Source organism: Ovis canadensis, chromosome 2 (genome assembly GCF_042477335.2).
Source record: "Ovis canadensis isolate MfBH-ARS-UI-01 breed Bighorn chromosome 2, ARS-UI_OviCan_v2, whole genome shotgun sequence".
NCBI lineage: Eukaryota > Metazoa > Chordata > Mammalia > Artiodactyla > Bovidae > Ovis > Ovis canadensis.
Window position 1 is genome coordinate 243,709,471 of NC_091246.1, and position 21,920 is coordinate 243,731,390.

The following is a 21,920-nucleotide window of genomic DNA, read 5'->3' on the forward strand; positions in this document are numbered from 1 at the left end:
AATGCCCCCTATTTGACATCTGAGGAAACCAAGGTCTAGATACACGAAGTAACTGGCTTCCATTCATCTGTGTGTTGATAAAAGAGTTTGGTCAGGAATCTAGATTTCTTACTTACAAGAACATGCTTTCTCCTCTAGTGCCACTGCAAACATGGATCATCTCTGATTTTCTGGGAGCAGTTCCAATTTTAGATACTTTATCCCTCCTGCCCCCATAAACAATATTCTAATGATTCCAATATTTCAGCATCTGAACTATAGTTCCCATGGCCTCGATCCCCTACATGGCATAAAAATTCTTTGTGAGACCTTCTTTGTGAGACCCCAAGTTCTGATTTTTGGCTTAGAAAATACAGTTGCTTAATAATTCTAACAAAACTTGCCTTTAAACTGACCTCCCCAGCCAGACAGAGGACGCACTGACCAGGAAGACAGAGGAATGTGTAAAGAGAAAACCATGTGACTCTGAGACCTCTAAGGAGGTAGGGATGCTCAGGGTCTCCCTGGCTTTATTACTGGGGAAAAAGCAGCAGGGCCTTTCCACCTGAACATGGGGAATGGGGAATAACTTGCCTCAGTAAGGATAAAGCTGAAAATCCTTGTTTATGGACTGGGGTTCTTGCAGAGAGGCAGCAAGCCTGGCATGCCACTCGATTTCATAAGGAATTTCTAGCTGTCTGTTACCTTGGTAATTTGAGTTGTGGTGGTACTGCTGGTGGTCTCGGATGTGATGGTCTGAGCTGTCAGCAAAACTCCTGGGTCCAAGTCGCCGTTGCTGTCATCCGTCTGCAGAAGGAGACACAACGCGTCAGCATGCCTCTCAGGAAGCCTTGGGGGCAGATGCTGGAGATGCAGCTTTGCTCCGCAGCTGTACATCCTAAAGCAAACCCCCAATTCCCTTCCAGTGATCTCTTACTTAATAAATAAAAATAATCTCCTGGGAACAAAGCTCCTCCCAAAACAGCTGGACGAGTCCAGCTTCCTCAGCATTGGGTCAGGGATAGGAGTGGATCAGAGACTGGAGGAGGCTGTGTAACCACAGATTCAAAACCAGTGACAATAACTATGCATAAGTATAGAGCATGTGACAGCTCACAAATGACTTTCAAAATGACTTCAGCTTGTTTTGATGCTTACATGAGTCCTATCAATATGAGTAGAAAAGGCAGAAACTTATTAGCACTCCCAGGTGAGACGTGTGTGTGCGCACTTCAGTTGTGTCCAACTCTTTGCAACCCTATGGACTGGAGCCCGCCAGTCTCCTCTGTCCCTGGGATTCTCTAGGCAAGATCTGGGGTGGGTTGCCATGCCCTCCTCCAGGGGATCTTCCCGATCCAGTGATCTAACCCGCATCTCTTACATCTCCTGCACTGGCAGGTGGGTTTTTTGTTTGTTTGTTTGTTTGTTTACCACTAGAAGTAAGACTCAGGCTCAGAGAAAGTTGAATGGTTTGCCCAAGGATTCAAAACCAATCCTCTCTACAAATCTAGAGCTCTTTACACACCACCCAAGGTAAGAAGGAAAGGTATAAACTCTTGGTTGCTAAAGCAAGGCTAGATTCTGAGTCATATGCCAGAACTTTCCAGAAAGAACCAGGAAAGTTCCCTGCTGGGGTATAAGGAATCTTGGGCTATCTTCTTTGAAGATCAATATGGAAGACTGGAGCACGTGAGGTATGTTCTTTCAAGGCTAAGTCGGGGGAAATACAGAGAATATCTCAATGACAATTATTGAGACCAAAACTATCATTGAAATGATAAACCCCTCATTACAGGAGGGGTTTAAAAGTATTTCAAATGCTGGGCTACACAACTAATCTACATAGAGAACAAGGGCTCGGGCTACTTCTTGTTTCTCTGGAGCTCACTCTGCTAGGACCAAGATAAATATATAATGATCAGGCTGAGAAATGACATTAGCAAAAAAGGAAGAGAAATGTTTGGCAGGAGCCAGACTCGGCCTGATGAACAGTTATCAGCAAGCATTTGGGCCAGTAGCAGACTCAGAGCTGCTGACAATCCCTGACCAAGATGAAAAGAAACGAGGGGAGGAGGATGGAGGCTACCTGCAGCTACAAGCTTTTCAGACAGGCGTGGCCGGAACTGCCTGACACTGGCATCTTACACTGACTCAGCGGGGGATTTAGAGAACTGAACTGTTTTCATAAAGTATCCTGCAGCAAGCAATGTGTTGGTTACTCTCTTTCCCTGCCTCTTTACAGAAGTCATTTGTATTACAAGCAGAGGCCTCCAACCCTTTTGGGTAAGGACCACATTTCATTGAGCCAAAAATCTGAGGCACTGGGGGGAGGGCAGGAAGAGGAGAAGAGCATTAGGGAAGAGGCCCTGGCTGGGTTCCCTTCCAGGTAGGAATCTGGACAAAACAGAGGGAAGCTGATGGTGTCACCTAAGTCTTTCACTCATGCCAGCCACCCTCATGCCAGGCATATTACTGACTAGTTCACTAACACCTTCTTCAGCCCAGACCCACTGATCTACCTTAGATTCAGACTCAACTGATATTTATTGCACTCATGCTATATGATACATATAGCATATAATACAAGCATATAATACAACTGTTACCTCAATCACACCTATCGATATCTGAAGTAGGTTCTATTATTACACTACATAGAAAGTTAACTTTCTATAACTTAACTATATAGAAAGTTAAGAAAACTGAGGTCCAGAGAAGTTAAATAAACTGTCAAGGTTCTATGCTAGTAAGCGTTTCAATTAGGACTGAGGGCAAAGACATCTTGTCTGAAGATTGGGTTTCAGGTCCCAGCTCAGACAGTGGCTGGCTATGGGATCTTAGCAAGTCATTCTGACTTTTCTGAGTTTTAGTTTTTCTCACTTTTACAACAGGAAATCTTGTGTTCTGCTTCCACTGTAGCTGTGAAGATCAAAAGAGATTTGAAAAATAAAAGTATGTTGTAAGTTGTTAAGAATTTGTGTCCCAATATACACACAATGGACTATTACTCAACCATAAGAAAGAATGAAATAATTTTGCCATTTGCAGCCACACGGATCAACCTAGAGATGATCATACTAAGTGAAGTCAGAAGAAGACAAACATTACATGATATCGCTTATATGCGGAATCTTAAAAGAAGATACAAATGAACTTATTTGTATAACAGAAAAAAATAACAGACACAGCAAAAGCAAGCTTATGATTACCAAAGAGGAAAGGGTGTGTAGCAGGGAGGGGTACATTAGGAGTCTGGGATTAAAATACAAGCTATTATATATAGAATAGATAACCAACAAGGACTTACTGTTGGTTATCTATAACCAACAGGGAACTATATTCAATATTTTATAATAACCAATAATGGAACAGAATCTAAAGAATGTATGTGTGTGTGTATATATACACACACACACACACACACATATATATATATAACTGAATCACTTTGCTGTGTACCTGAAACACAACACTGTAAATCAACTATATTTCAATATTTTAAAATTTAATTTTAAATTTATTTATTTCAATTAATTTATTTTTTAATTGAAAGCCACTTGCTTTACAGAATTGTGTTGGTTTCTGCCAAACATCAACATGAATCAGCCATAGGTCAATAACATTTTTAATTAAAAAAAAAAAAAGAAAAGAATTTGCGTGCCAGGAGGGCTAAATCTTCTTGAAGAGCTCCTCCTCTACTAAACCTGAGAATCTGTTATCATCTACCTCCACCCACCCCCTTATTCCTCCTTTTCTGTCTTGAGAAGGTAGAAGAGGGAGGAGACACTGTTATGATTCCTGACTTACACTCTTCCCACATGGGGCCTCTTTTCTTGCCAGTGTTTCCTAAAAAGGGTACTGTGGCTTTCACAGTTGCTTATAAAGTTAACCATTCCCTTATCCTATGACACAGCAGTTCCACTCTTAGGTGTTTACCCAAGATAAGTGAAAACATGTGTCCACAGAAAGACTTGCACGTGAATGTTTAAAGCAGCTTTATTTATATTTCCCCCAAACTGGAATCAACTCAACTGTCCACCAAGAAATGAGAGGATAAACAAATTGCGGTATATTTGTACAACGGAATACTACTCAACGATACAAAACAGTGGACTATGGATTCATATAACATGGATGACCCTGAAAAACATCTTTAGACAGAAAAGGGTATGACTGTATACTTCCATTTATATGAAGTTCAAGAATAGGCAAAGACTGGAAAAGGCTATGAAGAAGTTTTCAGGGGTCATGGAAATGTTCTGTGTCCCCAAAATGTCTTGGTTACACAGATAGACACATCTATCAAAACCAATCAAACCGAACTCTTATCACCTGTGCATATCACTGTATGTAAATATTACCTCAAGTATGCATACATACGTATACATGCAAAAAGTAAAAAACCCTTCCCCGCCTCCTCTCACCATATCCCAAAGGGTAGGAATTATGGACCAACTGAAATAAGGTTCCCAGGTTTACTTGTCTGGCAAGATAATAAAAACAGGAGCAGAAATAACTATAGTAAATAGTAACAACAGCAAAAATTATCTGGTGCTTATCATGTGCCAGTCACTTTTTTATATATATTACTTATACCATACTGTACTGTGCTTTTTCATTTACCAATTTATCATGTAGATATTCCCATTAGAAGCTTTAAAAAAAGTAACCGTAAAGAATTACCATAATTGGATGTACTATATATAATTTATTTAACCCATTCCCTATTGAGGGGTATTTGGGTTGTTTCTATGTAGTGACAACTTAATCTGAAAGGCACATTTTATGTACATTAACTTATTCATTCCTTGCAACAACCCTATGAGGCAGAACTATTATTAGCCCCATTTTACAAATGAGGAAACTGAGGCACAAAGTGATTTAGTAACTTGACTGGATACTAGTAAGTGATGGAACAGATTCAAATCCAGTAAATCCAATTTCAAAGTCAACACTTCCCCACCATACTTCACTGTCTAGTCAGTAAGAAGTAAGACAAATTACAAATTTTTCTTAAGCCTGATTAAAGTGAAATAAAGGTAGATGTATGCAAGTGAAATTCACTCAGTTGTATCCGTCTCTTTGCCACCCTATGAACTAAAGCCTGCCAGGTTCCTCTGGCAACGGAATTCTCCAGGCAAGAATACTGGAGTGGGTAGCCTATCACTCCTCCAGGGGATCTTCCCAACCCACGAATCAAACCAGGGTCTCCTACACTGTAGGCAGATTCTTTACCAGCTGAGCTACTAGATAGCTGGTAGCTGGTTAAAGTGTCTTCAGCCTGGTTAAAATGAAATAAAGGTAGATGCATAACAATATAACAATAGCTACCATTTTGGAATAGCCACTATGCACCAGGAAAATACTATCTTTATCTCAATAACCTTATAAAGGTATTTCTCAGAAGAGAAAGCTAAGGCTTGGAGATTAAGTGACTTGCTAAAGGTCACAAAGTTACCAGGTGTTGGAATTAAGATCTAGGTTTCTTGAGGACTTCCCTGGTGGTCCAGTGGCTAAGACTCTGTACTCCCAGCACAGGGAGCCTGGGTTGCATCCCTGGTCAGGGAACTAGATCCCGCATGCTGCAACTAAAAGCTTGCATGCCACAGCTAAAGATCTCCCATGCCAAAATGAAGACCCAGTGCAGCTAAATAAATAAGTGACTATATATATATATAAATATTTAAAGAAGATCCAGGTTTCTCTAACCCCAGGGCCCACAGGCTTTACCTTGTACATCATGGGGCCTCTGTATTTCTCTTACATGCTAGCATATTTTACAATGAATTTTTGTATGGGCTACACTCAAACCATACATGGGCTTCTGTGGGCAGAATGGCGCTAACAGTTTTTTAAGTAATTTATTTTGAACCATTAAAATTTTTTTGATATGCACATGTTACAAAATTTAAAATATTGAAAATGGAGATGAAATGTCAGTGTCCCTCCCACTCCTGACCACAGACTGAAGTCCTGGGCCTCTTCATCCCAGGCCACCCAGTGGTGGGTTTTTGTTTTTGCGTTTTTGAGTACCCACTCAAGAGATAGTATATTCACATATAAGCCTTTGTATACATACCTGTACATACAACCCTTTTCCCTCACATGAACAGCATATTATTTATAGCATATTGTACTGCATTTTCTTCATTTACCAATTTATCACATAGATTATTCCCATCAGAAGTTTTTTTTAATGGTTACACATAATTACCTTAATTGGATGTACTATAAATTACAAACCTGTTCTCTATTGACAGACGGGTTGTTTCCATGGTAGTGACAGCTTAAAAGAGTTCCCTCCCATATGCAAGTGCTTCTTTTCAAAACACTCCTGGCTCACTGTGTGCACAATCTTAAAGAAACGTCCTCTGCCTTCCTCTGCAGTCCCCTCCACTGCCAAGTCCTGTTCATTCATCTCTGTCTCTCCTGACATAGCTCTTTCTTCTCGTTTCCTCAGGCTACACTTCAGTTCTTCGCGAGCATCCCCCTAAACCTGCCAGAAGCCGTATCCCTGTCTCCAGGCAGCCCCGCCTTTAATAGATTCAGCACACAGCTTTAGGAACCATCTTCCAAAACCGCTTAAATGAGGCGACTTTATCACCACTGCCAGAAAAGCTGAAGCCATGGAGCAAACCATTATTTATCAAACTCAAATTCCACAGTTTAGACCACAAGAGGGAGAAGGCGGAAGTACACAACGTTAACCGAATGTCTAGGAACACACCAAGCACTGTCCAGACATCATTTCACTTCATCCCTCCCCAAAACTTGCAGTCGTAGGTAGTACTAGCCCCATTTTACAGGCAGGAAAGAGAGGCTTAGAGATTAGTGATTTGTTTAAAGTTATCCAGCTAGTACATGGTTTAGCTAGGATATAAATTCCACTTGTCTAATTGCAAAGAATGTGCTTTTAATCGGCAAGTGACAGTGCTTCCCAAAGGTGGATGTCATCACCCAATTTATGGTGATGTGAGGATTAACCGAAAGGATTTGTGTGAAACCAGCCAGCCAGAGCTCCACACGGCCACCTCCTTCCCGTCATGCGGGCTTCAGCTAAAATGTCACCTTTTCAGAGAGGATTTCCTTGACTATTCCAGGCCCAGAATAGCAACTCTTCATGTTATCGTATATTGTCTGACTCTTGATCCTATTTTAGTTTCTTTAAAGCTCTTATCACTGTCTGAAATGTGTACATCTGTGTTTTATTGCCTGTCTCTCCAGACTAGAATGTCAGTTCCAGAGAGAAGGGCCTGTGTCCACCCTGTACATTGCTTTGGCTTAATACATAAATGCTCAAACAAATACTTGCTGCAGTAATGAATAAACAGTTCAGTTTATAGACGGGAAAGTTTTTTGCACTTTTGGCTTCTGTGAATGAAAAAGGAAATGACTCAACCTAAGCAAGACGAGTTCATTCAAATTATTAACAAGGAAGGAGAAATTTTACTAAAAGTTGGAAGTAAATAAAATTTTAAGCACTAAATTCTTATATGATTTTAATTGTAGTAAATTCATTATAATTATTTTAGCTCTTACTTACTTACTGAGACTTCCATGGTGGCTCAGACGGTAAAGCGTCTGCCTACAATGTGGGAGACTTGGGTTCAATCCCTGGATCGGGAAATCTCCTGGAGCAGGAAATGGCAATCCACTCCAGTATTCTTGCCTGGAAAATCCCATGGATGGAGGAGCCTGGTAGGCTACAGTCCATGGGATAGCAAAGAGTCGGACACGACTGAGCAACTTCACTTTCTTTCTTTTACTTACTTACACTTTCAGGTGTGGTGTTCAAGTACCGTCTTACACAAGTTTCACGACAGAATCATGAGGTAGATGCTAAAACGGTGCAGGCGGGCGTGGGGGGTGGAGCGGGGCATCAGGGTTCCCAGATGCTCATCCGCTTGTTTAAGTTAATATATGGAGAAGCTGGGATCTGAGCTCACGTTTGTTTGACCCAAAGCCCATGTTTTCAACCATCACACTGGATTGTCTTCCCTAACTGAACTGGGTGAATATAAGCCATCAGATCCAAGATAATTTTGCTTTTAATAAAGTATCTGGGGACATCTTGAGATGAGTGATCTCTTCTGAAAAGGACTGCCCCAGAAAAGCCTAGCATTATTTGCAGCAAGTGATGAGAAACCCTGTGTAGAGAGGTGATATATCATGCTTACTGGATAGTCTCTGGTTCTGAAACACTGAACCATGTCCCACCTGGGCAGCCTCGTATGTGATGGTCTTGGTCTCCGTGTGGACGATAGGGACGTCTTTGGTTGGAATTTCACTTTTCACAGCATTGGCAGTGTCTGAGATGGTGACAGTCTGAGTCTTCACCAGGGGAGGCTGTGAGGCAGTAAAGAAAGAGAGTTACCGGAGTCCTCTGAAGGCTGTGGCTAGCTAATCTGACATTGATCTGATCAAAGTGATTGCTCTGATCAAGCAAAGGGCTAGCTCAACCTCTGCCCAGGACTTGGACACTACTCCAGTGTAGCCCTGCCAAGGTGTCGAATCACCAAGGACATTAAAGGCCGGCGCTACGGTTCACTTTCGCAGGCTCAATGGAAAGCAGTAGCGTCAGACAGCTACGCGTGGTGATACAAAACACTTCAGATGGACCTTCAGAATTTGAGTATAAAACTATCTGCCAAAGAGCAGTCGCTTCTGCTTGTCCTTGTGACTGTACCATTAAAATTAAGGAAATCAGCCACATTTCCTCCCCTTAGTACAAATGGTACATGACATAGCACTGGCCTTGGAACACATTACCCTGGAATTCATTAACTTCTTTCAAATCAATGTCAGACATTCACTTTGGAGTTATTGAAAAGAAAACAGTATTGGGAAAAGTGGAGAGAAGAGAATCAGTTTTACCACCACCTGGTGATTAATCTCAGAATTTCCGAAGAATGAACTTAGGCGAAATATCATCAAAGGTTTCCTGTCCATCAGCTCGCCTTCCCCGAGACTATAAATCACCCTGAAACTAGCATATGATTGTGGTAGAGTTAAGTGGCCATCCACCTTAGCATAGGAGATTAGCGCCTACGATCACGGAAGCTCCCGTGAGCGCGGTCCGTGGGAGTGGTGGGCTGCACTGTGTGGCTGCAATACATAAGCCATTATTTGGGGCCTGACTCCTCATTTAAAAAGTCAATTACCCCTTTTAATTAATTAATTGCGTTTTGGGGGCAGGGTCTCAGAACACGGAAGGCCCCTCATCACAGAAGTCTCAGAAATTTGCCTCTTTACGAAGCCCGTTCTCAATCAAGGAAAAGAGTTTTGGGGGTAGTGTTAATGACTCTGAATACATTTCTTTGTAGTAATCAAGAACTGCGATTTTATTCTGTGATTTTGGAAAAGAGCCAAGAGGCAACTATCCTCACCACTGCCACCACCAGCTCCTCCGCAGAGTAGATCCCGGCCCTCTCCCAGAGTGAGTCGTTAGACCTGCATCACTGAATCAGTTACTACCTGGAAACTTCGAATGACGGTGGGGAATTGGTTACCCACACGAGAGTCAAGCAATGATCCGTTTTGCTTTCCCAGTGGCTCTCCTGGTGCAACACGTTGCTCACTACTCTCTGCCTTTTTGTCCCCAAGTTGCAGCTGGGAGGAAGCTGGTGAGACTGAGGCCTGTAAGGCACTGGCCTGTTCCTCCACTCCTATACACTCCCCACCGGGGCCGCTCAGCTCTTCCTTGATATCAAGAGAGCCAGCTGCCTCCAGCTCCTTCTCCTCTGTCTCCTTGCTGCTTACGGAGAGGGAGCCAAAGTCAAAGTGTTTTGGAGACTCCGGTGAAGCGGTCATTTGGCTCTTACTAGGAATTACTGAACGCTTGGGGCCCGCCCCTTCAGAGTCAGGGTTGGTAGATGGCCCCGGGGCCACGGCAGCCACCTCCTCGGTGCGAATGCCATTTATGTTCTACAAATGAATGAACACACACAAGAGCGAGAAGATTAGGAGCAGGTGGGGAACACAGCGAACTCTGAGAATCAACAATGATTTCTAAGAGGTCTCAAAAATATTAATACTAATATAAACCAGGAATCTTAGCTCCTGAAGGTGGTCAAAAGGAAGAATTACTTGCTGTTTGCTAAACACGTCAGCAGCTTAAACAATTCCAGCCTCATTTTGGTCACAGGTCTACAACATGGTTAATCTGAGAAATGATTTCGATGGGCCTCACAGAGGAACAAACAGTTTGTGTCACTATGCCCTTCTCTGTTAAAACATCCTTTTCATACTCAGAGGGGGCACTGTTCCTAAATACCTAACTCATTGCTATGCACAGGACACGGTGCAATTCATGAGTCGATAAAACATAGCTGGATGAGTCTGCTCTGATCGAAAAATGTTCCATACATCTCCAAGCCATATGTATCATCATGCTGGCCCATGATGGAGAAGCTGAAATCTAGACTTTGGTTGGCAGAGATACGGGAGGTGAGTACACCCAGCACAGACAATCCAATCATGGTCAAAGAATTAACTATCGTATCAGAAATAGTGAGACAATGCTTCTAAACAGAATAAACGTGACTTATCGGCAGTTGAGAAGTATTTCTCCACAGATGAATGACAATGTCAGCAACTCCTGAGAAAAATAAATCCTGGAAACACAGAGTTCCCTCCTGGGCTAAATGCCTCACATCAAAGGATAAACAGATCTAAAATAAGAACTTTCAAGAGAACGTGGAAGAGAGGATAACATCACAGTACGTGGACCTATTCCTAATGTTTAAAGGAAAGTGCTGTGGTTGGAAGAAGAGTAGGAGCTCACACTAGCAGGAAAAGAACATGGACCATTTGAGAAATGAAAATCTATAGAAGCCAAAGGTTAGGAAAACTGGCATGTGCTCACCAGAGAGCTATAAAGAAGCCACGCAGGCCTGAAATTTTGGTAAAATCAATTTACCATATTACATGCCATATAGGAAATTAACAGAAAAGCACTCTTTTAAAAAGGTGTTCCTGGAATAAACAACTTATGCTTGGACCAGCCTACACGTTTTAGTACTGAAATCACACTATATGTATTATATATATATATATTTTTAAATCATTAAATTGTAAACCAGTCTACACTGTGAAGAATATAAACCAGCAGTCTAGTAAGAGAAGAAAAGATCCACTGCACTTAAGAACTCCAGGCCAACTTTACTTCTAAGAACAGTCTAACTTAAGAGCATCTCAAAGCGGTACAAGTTGAACTGACATCAGGTAGGTCTTTCACTGACTGATCATGAATATTACTTAGGACATGAAAAATGGAATTGAAAGATGACAAGAGAAACTGTCTTTGTCTGAAGATGTATCAGAGATATATAAACTATTCATGCTAAGCATATATGAATTTCCTCATATTTAAAATGAGAGTAATACTTCGCTTGACTTACAGGGTTCTGAAAGATCAAATACAATAGTATATGAAAGCACTCTGTAAATTCTCAATTACCATGTAGATTCATTTAATTCAATCAACATTATCTGAGCACCAATAATAGGCTAGGGCCTGGGGGACACCAGAATGAGTTTGTTGTTATGTTACTAACACTCTGTACTACTTTCTAAGGCACTTATCTCACCATTTCTTTCGAGTCAGACAAGCTGTTATGGAGCTGCCCAAAATAGACTCGCTGGTAATAAACAGATAGGCTTTCTCAAATTGCTGTATGCTAGCTCTAATGCTGTGAACAGCAAATCCAAACCCACTCACATGGAGAGGCTTCTCCAAATAATTGTCACAACTGAGATGGTTGATTAATAACCAGGAAAATGCCTAAAATAATCAAGGGAGAGCCAATTTTATACCAGTCCGACCAACTGATAGGTAGTGGTCTGTCATCAAGAAGCCATTTGTGAATCAAACATTGCTGAGGCCAGCACCACCTGGCCCAAAGTTGCTTACTGCTGAGAAAAAATTAGATAGGTCGATCATTTTTTTTTCAAAGCAGGAATAGAGGAGACCAAGGGTAAAAGCTGTGACCACAGTAATATCAATTCAACAAATATTTACTGATCACTGAATACATATTAGTCATTGGAAATAAAAGGAAAACTGATAACAGTTGGGTTGGATTACTACTTAGAGCACTCTCACATATGGTCGAATCAGCCGCTCCAGTTGGCTCTGCTGTCGAGATCTCAGGGACAACGCAGCCAACTACTTACTGGACACTCTCCCAGGCATATGGGATACAATATGCCCCAAACTAAACTCATCAAGTCCGCTTTAGTATGTCCCTTATCTGCTCTTCTCTATTCCCACACTTCACGTCTTCATTCAGGCTTTTATAATGCCTCACCCCGCTTACTACTAATGCCCTAAACAAATTTTCTTTTCCTTCTTCCTTTCTCATCTCAATCCTTTCCTGAACACATCCTTGATTCTGCTGTGAAAGTGTTTATTTCTAAAAATGAAACATTGAAAATTCCATTTTTCAGTTTAAAGTCCTTCAGTGACTCTTCACTGACTTTTGGGTAAAGTTCCCAGGTCCTTTTCTAAGACACAGAAAATACTTTAAAATATGACTCTTATCTCTCTCTCCAGCTTCACCCTGCTATACCTCCACACACACCCTTCTCCTTACTAACTCAGGACAATTTGCAATTCTTAGAACAGAGCATGCTTCCTTAGCCTCTGTTCCTTTGTCAATATTGTATTGTTCCTTCTGCCTGCAAGTCCATACTCAACTCATGTTAGTTCTTCTGGAAGTTTTCTCCTGGATGCCTAAAGTGTGTTTAGATATCATGACTCTTTCATTCCAATTGACCCTGTCATTATTGATTTAGTCATCTGTCTTTTCCATTAGACTGAGCTCCTTGGGGGATAAGGCCTTCTATAGTTCTTAGCTCTATATCTCTCTTGCACAGTTTTTGGCACATAATAGATGTTCATTAAAAACTTGCAGAAATTATACTAGATAAATTCAGGAGCCCTGAGAACTGTTTTGCCTCGAGCTATTTAAAAACTGAAAAGGCTTGTTTAGAAAGAACACAAAAAGTGGCTCACTTGCCCAGACCAGCATTCAATGTTCTACATCAGTAAAATAAGAGGAAAACTAACATTACCGCATATTCACCATGTGACAGTTACTCTAACAAGTTTTCTCTTTTCATTTTTCACAACCTCATTACGAGGTAGTCACTATTTCTATTTTATAGATGAAAAAATGGAGACGGTAAGCAGGTGAGAGCTAGGAACTAATGGAACTAGAGTTTAACCTAACCCTAAGGTCAGGGTCTGATTCTAAAGGCCATTTCTTCCCACGGCAACGGAAAGTATTTCTGGTAGGCCCAAAGGACACGTCGTATTACATTCAAAAGAATATAAAATAAACCTGACTTTTCTTTTGGGAAGTACAAAAATTGCCCAAAGTCCTCTTAGCAGAGTCTGATTGTAGTGGCTGACACCATACTTTGAAACATAAGCAGATGGCTGGAAAGCCAGAAGAAGAGACTGGGGCAAAAAGAAGATATAAAATCCTTATGACATAAGACACCCACAATTTGGCATCTAACATGAGTAAAGAATTTTAACTGACAGTGCTGTGCCTTTGGCTATGACCATCAGCATGGACCATTGGATTATATAAGATTCTGCACAGCTCCATATACCAAACTGGCCTGGAAACTTTAAACAGATCTTCTGAAGGATAAGTCACAAGGTTGTCTAGTTGGTTTCAAGAATATGAGAAGGAAAAATGTTAGACCAGTATTTAAGTGAGCAGGAACATTGTTTGACTGAAAACTCTGTTTTACTTAAGAAGTCAATAGTTCCTGCTAAGTATGATAAATCAGTATTTTCTTTGGGGGAGAAAAAACTCTTGATTTTTTTTTGAAAAAATTTTTTCCCCTAAAGGGCTTTCTCTTGAAAATGACTTACTCAAACAGATTATGTCACAGGATCATCAAGCCCTGAGCATGTATGTGCCTTTATGAGTTATAAATAACCTCTCTCTTGACTTAGGGATTACAGCTATTATTAAAAGTGGGGTATGGGTGTTTTATATGTATTTTTCTGTTATTTCATTAAATGCAATCCAGAGTCTTCCTTTTTAGGTTATTTTTGAAGGAAGGGATTTATATATTTTATTGAATAAATACAGTTATGCTGACAAGACCCTCTTATCCTATAAGCATCACAATGAAGATAAATCCTGAAATCTTTCTAAAATTTTGCTGCATAAGCAAGAGCCATATACTCTTTTTCTTTTTTTTTTTTCCTGGAGGGTCTGTGTAGTAATTCTCTCCATTTTGTCACTTGTTCTTTGCTTAGTAAAGTCCAATTTTACCTTTAGATGGCAATGGGAAAATAGTTCCTGTCTCTGTTTAAAAAAAAAAAAAAAGAACCTGCTATTGTCTCACTTTATCTTCATATATATTAAAATCCTGGGTAGGCAGTTAAGGACCAAGTGAAGAACAGCAACTTTTTCACTGTCAACCTTGTTACACGATTCCGGGGATATACTTTGATTTCAGGACCATGATTACATTGTTGGAATGAGGGAAGAAGGCAAAAATGCGAACTTCAAAGACTAAATCTTCCTCTTGATAATATACTATGTTTTATTTCTTATCCATTTAAGAATTATACTTTCTAATATGTGTAATTATACACATGAAAAAGACCTCAAGGTATACTAAAATATCAATAGAGGTAGGACTGCAAGTAATTTAATTTCTTTCTTTATGTTTTTCTGTATTTCACAAGCTTTTTAAAATGAATATGCATTACCTTTATAATAAAAATGCTATTAAATGATTTTTCTTATGCAAGCTTTTACACTGGTTTCGTAATGAAATGATCTGTAAAACCTGAGGAGTCTGGTAAACTATATATGAAGGAAGTGATAATAAATTCTTAATATCCTCCAAGCCTTTGAAAACAGTTAAAAATAAACCTTAATGGTTTCCTAAATGAAAAAGCAGTTAATGGAAATAATAATAAGAAATGTCAGCAACTGGTAATAGTATACAAATTCTTTTATATGGAGAATATAATATACAACACTAGTAATTTAGTGTTTTGAGTGGGGTTTGAAAGTCAAAGTCAATGGTGATGGACTTAATCTATTTGAGTGGAAAATATAGCTCAAATTTAAAGTGTAGCTTCATCACATTTTGTTAGAGATGGCAGTGATATTCTCAGGCATATGAATAAAAATATGGCTGTATCTGTGAGTTGTCACAGATTTTCTGTGACTGTCTTGTTAGACATCTGAAGACACATGGAAAATGATCATTCACTTGCCAAAGTCACAAAAGCCACTGGGAATACAAAATATTAAAGTATCCCAAGACCTGATCTGAACATTAACTCTAGATTAGTGATATTGACTATGGATAAACATGTACTTCACATCAGAATGCTTTATATTTCTTTTGTGTGTGTGGGTTTTGTTTGTTTTGGCTGAGTACTCTATACCTCAGGTTGAAATCTTCTCTTACTAAAATTAAGTACAAGACATCAGAATGAACTGACCAAATTCAGTAAATAGCTGTTTAATTGTCACCTCAGAAGAGAATCCTCCTCTTTTAGGTGATTTTGAGATAAATAAAAGAAGGAAGTCATCCAATTTCCAGGGTACTTAGATTTAGCTGAATGAAGATATTAACAATGATATATACAGACAGCAGTTAAGTATGTCTGCATAATAAACTCGGAGCTATGTGGTGGTTGGGGCAATGATGGAAGCTTGGGGAGAAGGCAAACTTTTATCAGACTGGTGAGTAAGCTTAATTACAGTGTCTTGTGCGTGTGTGTGTGTGTGTGCATTTTCAGGTATTATAACATGACACTAAGCACTGAAATAAGCCAGTCAACAATGTTATTGAGTCCACCATTAGCAGAATTAGAGAGCTAACAGAACAATGTTAAAAGAAGGAAGAAAATAGAGTCACATCAATTACAAAGCTAACTTCTAAAGAGAGCCTTGGAATCAAAGGTATGTTTAAGTTTTCAGAAAAATGCTTCTCCTTCGTATTCTACTCAGTGTTTTCCAAGATCTATTTTTAGAATACCAATGAAAATTTTATCATCAAATATACACATGCATGTGCAAACAGACATTATAGACAAATTAAGAAATATTACACTTGCTGAAATTATACAGGACAAATTTTAAGAGAGGGGCAATTAACAGGATAAGGTGACATTTTATTTTATTAAATTGATTAAATTGAGAAGCAGGAAACACAAATGATGACTGCGAAAGAATTTTCTTAGTCTGGCCAGACCAAAACACAAATTCTGTCACTAAATGCATAACTATCCTGTCTTAACCCCCACTTTACCAGCGTCATCTTAAAGAGTCTCTAACACTCTCTTCCGAATCAACAAGAGTTTCACTTTTACATAAGTATACTTAGAGGCTTAAGCACAAAAAAACAGAAATACTCTTTGATGAAGAACAAATAATCATTACAGTTATAAAATGAATGTCTTTTGGTTTGATGACAACGTGTTTCTAGTTTGTTTCCTTTTGGACCCCAATCTGATTTTCCTCAGAACTGGTACTTGAAATCTGATTTAATTACTGGGAATTTGAACTACTAATCTATCTGTTAATAATATTTCCAATAAATGTGTAAATGAAACAACTATTTTCTTCCAAACAAACTATTTTCTTCTGAATGATTTCAAAACCAAGAACCAGATTACCCCCAAGGCCAAAAAGAAGCCCTGAGAGACTGTGTCTCAACAATAGGCAAGGCTGCTTTTCTTTTTTCCTTCTGTATTTTGGCCGCATCATGGCATGCATGATCTTAATTCCCCAACCACGGACCAAACCCACGCCCTCTGCAATGGAAGTGCAACGTCTTAACTGCTGGACCACCAGGGAAGTCCCAAGGCCTCATTTCTTATGCACTTCTGCTGGTTCCTACTGACTGAAAGATCCTGTTTCAGGTTCTGAGACATTCTATGAAACAACTTGAGGGATTTAAGGCAAGTTAAGGGCAGTCCAGGGTTAATAAATCAACTCATTAGTGGTTGGGGATCTTAAAGCACCATTTTTAATACAGTTTTATAAATCACTAGAGTCTCACAAATTCCAGCCTTCTTAATTTACTTTCTGCAACTTTCATCACATTTTCACTTGGGGACTAAGTGACTTAGGATATAGCTGTGGCGTAACAGAATACCATTGAACTGAAACATCAAAGACCTGCATTGCAGCTCTAGTTCTCTCACTTAAAAACTGCCTATTCTTGAGCAGTCCTTGAACTGCCCTGAGACTCAGTTTTATCATATAAAGCCAGAACACCACTATATACCTGATATGGGTATCGTGAAGGATAACTGTGTCCTGTGTTCAAAATGAAGTGCTGAGCAAACACTAGATATTATTTGTCATTGTACTGTATTTCTCAAAATACTCCTTTTTGCAAAGAAACACGAACCGGAACTAGTCCCTGTATGAGTGTTTCTTAAGTATCCAAATTAGCCAACCCTATGGATTTAACTAATAGTAAAAGAAAGCAACCCTGAATATTCACTGGAAGGACTGATGCTGAAGCTGAAGCTCCAATACTTTGGCCACCTGATGTGAAGAGCCAAGTCACTGGAAAAGACCCTGATGCTGGGAAAGACTGGAGGCAGAAGAAGAGGGTGACAGAGGATGAGACGGATGGATGGCATCACTGACTCAACGGACATGAATTTGAGAAAACTCCAGGAGATAGTGAAGGACAGGGAAGCCTGGGGTGCTGCAGTCCATGGGGTCGCAAAGAGTTGGACACTACTTACTGACTGAACAACACCACCATTGATTTAACTAGGCCGGTCTTCCTTGCAGCTTAGCACGTTCTGAGTCAGGTTCTAGTTATATATTAGAGGATATCACCGGGTAGAACTTAGAAGAAATTGTGACAGAAGATACTAACTAAAACTGATACACTCTGAAGATATTTAAGTATTTCTGAGCCAAGATTCTCATGAAGAACACTGGATAGGCTGTTTTAATAGTTTTGAGAACATTTCTGATCAGTTACAAAAATTACTACTTTAGATGCTTCATAGATTTATTGCTGTTTCTAAGCCTAAAGTATATCTTTTTGTGTTACTACCCACAGATTCTGCTTCCAGAAATTACTGAATTTTCTGTAAAGAGGGGTTCAGAGTCAGCATACTGTCTCTATAATCACTTCACCCAAAGGAACCCTAAATCTCCTACGTCTATTCAACTATCATTGGGTTTCCCATCTTCTTCCTTCTATTCTGCCATTCAATCAAGTAAAACCGAGAGTCAGAACTGACCTTGGAAATCATGCTTAATGATACGATCAAATCTGTAATGTCACCATCATCTTTGCAATGACTCTGTGGCCTGTTGAAATGCAAATATCTCAGGGAAAGTTAACACATTAAATGTTTATCAGCATTTCTGCATGTCAGAAAAAAAGGGGGTTGGGGGATTCGTTAGACTTACTTATACAATTTCAAAAAACAAGTTTTGATAAGGCAAAGGGAATGAGCAGAAGGTGGCAGTGGGATTGAGGGGGAGGGGTGTGCACAGACACACATACACCCACATAGCACATTACCCTTGCTTTGCAAACCCAGTAAGAAATGCTTTGCACTGCAAATGCCCACAGAACCAGCAGGAATCGAGGTTATCTTGCTAAAGCACAGAAGGAAGATACCCAGCAGAAGAGTCCAGCTCCTGGTTCTGAACTAAAGTAAACAATAAATATTACAGTCACTTAAATGATCAAAATGTATTTAAATAACACCCCCAAAAGGTCTACAACATGCAAACTAAAAAATGTAGACTCCAATCCTGATAAAATCAGTTAATTGCGAGTGCTTTCTTTCCACATACTTCTAACAAAATATGGCAAGTTTATGTCTTAGCAAAGAATGGCTTTAAGTGCCTTGGGAAAAAGCTCTAAAAAACAAAACATATATCTTTATACATTTACTGTATTATTAATATTTATAATCTTATCCCTATTTTGAAAAATTAATAATATCAGTATTTCCCCTGGTTGTATAACAATGCTAACCTGGTGATTTTTTTTTTTTAATTTGTTAAGTTAAAACAAATGCTTTTAAAGGGGCACTTGCAATAAGAGATAAATCAGATGTGGTAATGGCTTCTTTTGTAAAAGCCATGTGTAAACAGCACATAAAGATGACAGGTCAAGCAGCAGTAGCCCATTCTTCAGCCAAAAAAGGAAACCAATGAAGAAAGGAGAGCCAAAATCACCCAAAAGAAAAACACCCTCTGGCCCCTCCACTCCCAAAAGCTTCATAAATAATAGTTTTGATACACTTTTGGTGGAAAACTCAGATCAACTGGCAGTTTAGAAAAGGATATTAGGATCACAAGCACTCAAGATGGGGATAAACTAACAACAGAGTGGACAAGCAGCTAGCAAAAGATAGTTTTAAAATCCCATCTTTCCTCTCTAGTGGTTTGTTTGTTTTTTTTGCCACACTATACAGCGAAGAGGGATGGAACCCGGACCCCTGACAGTGAAGCACAGGGTCGTCGTAATCACTGGATTGTCAGGGATTTCCCATCTATGGTGTCATTCCTAATCATACAATATGTTTATCTTCATCCTACATTTTCTTTCTTGTCTATGTCCTCTCCTACTTTTTTTTTTTTTTTTAATAAAGCTAGTGTGCTACTGGTGGTCCTTGGCTAGAAATACATCCTTGGGGTGCTCGCTAGCTTCTCCACAAAATTTGAGTCATTTTCATGGTTCACTATTATTCTCTGTCGTATAAAAACTACATCTGGACAAAGGAGCTTATTTAGGAAGACACTGGCCTTTATTAAATTACAGTTGGTAGAACTGCCTACTGCAGGAAAATCACTCTAACGCAGGCTTTCATGAATGCCAGCAAATGGAATTTGCCAATGACAATTATCCTTCAAAAATAGTTTTTATCATTTCCTAAATAGTGCTGTTATTAGATTATCCCCAGAATAGGTGAATGCAAAAGCAAATTGCTGTAAAATATCAGTGCCTGATGCAAAATTTTAACTATTACATAATAGAAAATTTTGCCTTAACACTGCACTCACCAGCAAGGACTCCACAGATCAAATGAGGGCTCTCAAACCTAAATAGAGCTATAGAAATCAAAGTGATTGAGCATATATTAAAGGTTATACTAAACACATCTAGGAGACCAGAAGCCTTTGGTCAGCCAATTTTATTTCATTATACTAAGAAGGTTTGAGTTGAAGAGAAGAGATGGAGAGTAAGAATCTATAATCAGCAATAACAACTCTGATCACTTAGTATGGAACACAAACATATTTGGCAGGATTTCTCAGAAGTCCCAATTCCAAAAATGATTAAAGCCATAATAAGCACTTAAGAAAAACATGATACCCCGATCTGATATCTAGAAAATAGCATCTTGGTTCCACAGAACTACATACAACAGAAAACAAGGATCAGATATTAATTAGCTGTGTCTTCTTTTCCTGAAAAATCCTATAATAATGAAAATGGCTTTCCCTGTTAACATTTTCAATCAATTCCCAAAAGGAATATAGAGAAACACTACAAAATTTTGTATTACTCAGACATGGCCACAAGGTACATGCTTTGTGCTAGTAAATAGACCACTTCAAAATGTGTAATGTTGGTTTTAAGTAACCACCTGGGTAATACGATAGAACCTAGGACTGTGAGAGTAAGATAAGAGGTAAGGTTTGCCCATGGTTAAATAAGAGATTGAGCAGTGAGCCTTCTGTTAATTATAAAAGCAAGCTCTCTTCACACCCATATGTCCATACCTGTCCATCTGCTGTAGTAAAAAGAGAGAAAAGGAAAAAAAATATCTCTTTTTCCTGTAACATATCTTCATTTCTCAGTATGATCAGAGAGGTATTAATAACTACTAATTTGTAGAGTGCTTTCTTAAAAAAAAGACAAATTTAGCATATTAAAAATGCTTCTAACAGATGTGATAATTACATGTGTTGTAGTGACTGATTATGTGGGGTAGAAAAAAGTTATTTTTAAAACTTGGTATAAATAAGTCAAATCATTCCAAAGCAAATTTAAAACATTAATATTCTCAGAACTGAATGCATGTCAATAAATTATGTCTGTTTTAGGACTGAGCATAAGACAATTACTGGGCCACAGAAAAGAGTGAAAATATGGGGAAAACAAGAGAATTGTTCTAGAAAGACTGGCTGACAGTATCTCTTGCTGATTTGCTGAAGCAGAGGTTCCTCCTCACCCCGCTTTTGGGTAGTGGGTCTATGTATGTGCAGGATTGCTGACTCCTGTTTCTTTAATGATTAGTATCAACCAGAATCAGACTTGCAATAAGATTTATTCATGATCAATTTACATAATAACAGAGCAAGTAATGTGAAAAAACATCAAAGAAAATATCCCCCAAAGAGAAGTATATCTTGCTCAACTCTAATGGATAAACAATTTATTTCACTGAGTGTAGTAGCTGAAGGATCCTGGACCAGGGGACTCAAAGGAACATAGTTTTAGGAATGTATTACAGAGCACCTCCCAAAGCTAGTTATAGGTATGAAGAAATCCTTTAGAACACAACCATGTTGACTAGGGCACAAAGATGCCTCCAAAAGGACATAACTTTATTTTAACTTATTGATAAATACTGCCCAAGTAGGCCCTGAATTAGGGAATTCCTCTCAGAGAAATCTATTTTGAAAGGAGACCCTTTCAAATGTCTCCTTTAGTCCCCCAACCTTAAACTTACACACTATGGTGTACCAAAAGTTCAGAGTGAAAATCATGTCAACTTCTTACCATGTTCACTAGACATCTTTAAAACCTGGCCAAAGAGAAGGTGAATTTGGGAACCTTAAAAATCCAACAGAACAGAGGGGTTAACCGAATTTGTCACTGAATATGTTAAGAGCACAGCTAATAGAGAACAGTCTAGAAACTGACAGAGGCAGGGGTGCTGCGGTAGTGTGATA

General features: G+C 39.2%; 1 protein-coding gene across 27 annotated transcripts in view; it reads right to left on the reverse strand.

The window, feature by feature from the left end:
* EPB41 (erythrocyte membrane protein band 4.1) overlaps positions 1-21,920 on the reverse strand; it is a 184,590-nt gene that overhangs the window by 7,114 nt on the left and 155,556 nt on the right. For 14 of the 27 annotated variants that reach the window (XM_069578814.1, XM_069578813.1, XM_069578812.1 and 11 more), the window contains 2 exons: positions 8,197-8,325; positions 685-786 (listed from right to left, as the gene is read on the reverse strand). In XM_069578814.1, the coding sequence (XP_069434915.1) occupies positions 685-786; positions 8,197-8,325 (231 nt within the window). Of the gene's footprint in view, positions 1-684; positions 787-8,196; positions 8,326-9,453; positions 9,904-21,920 lie in introns of all 27 variants that reach the window. The other 13 variants (XM_069578801.1, XM_069578793.1, XM_069578806.1 and 10 more) reach the window with 2 other exon arrangements.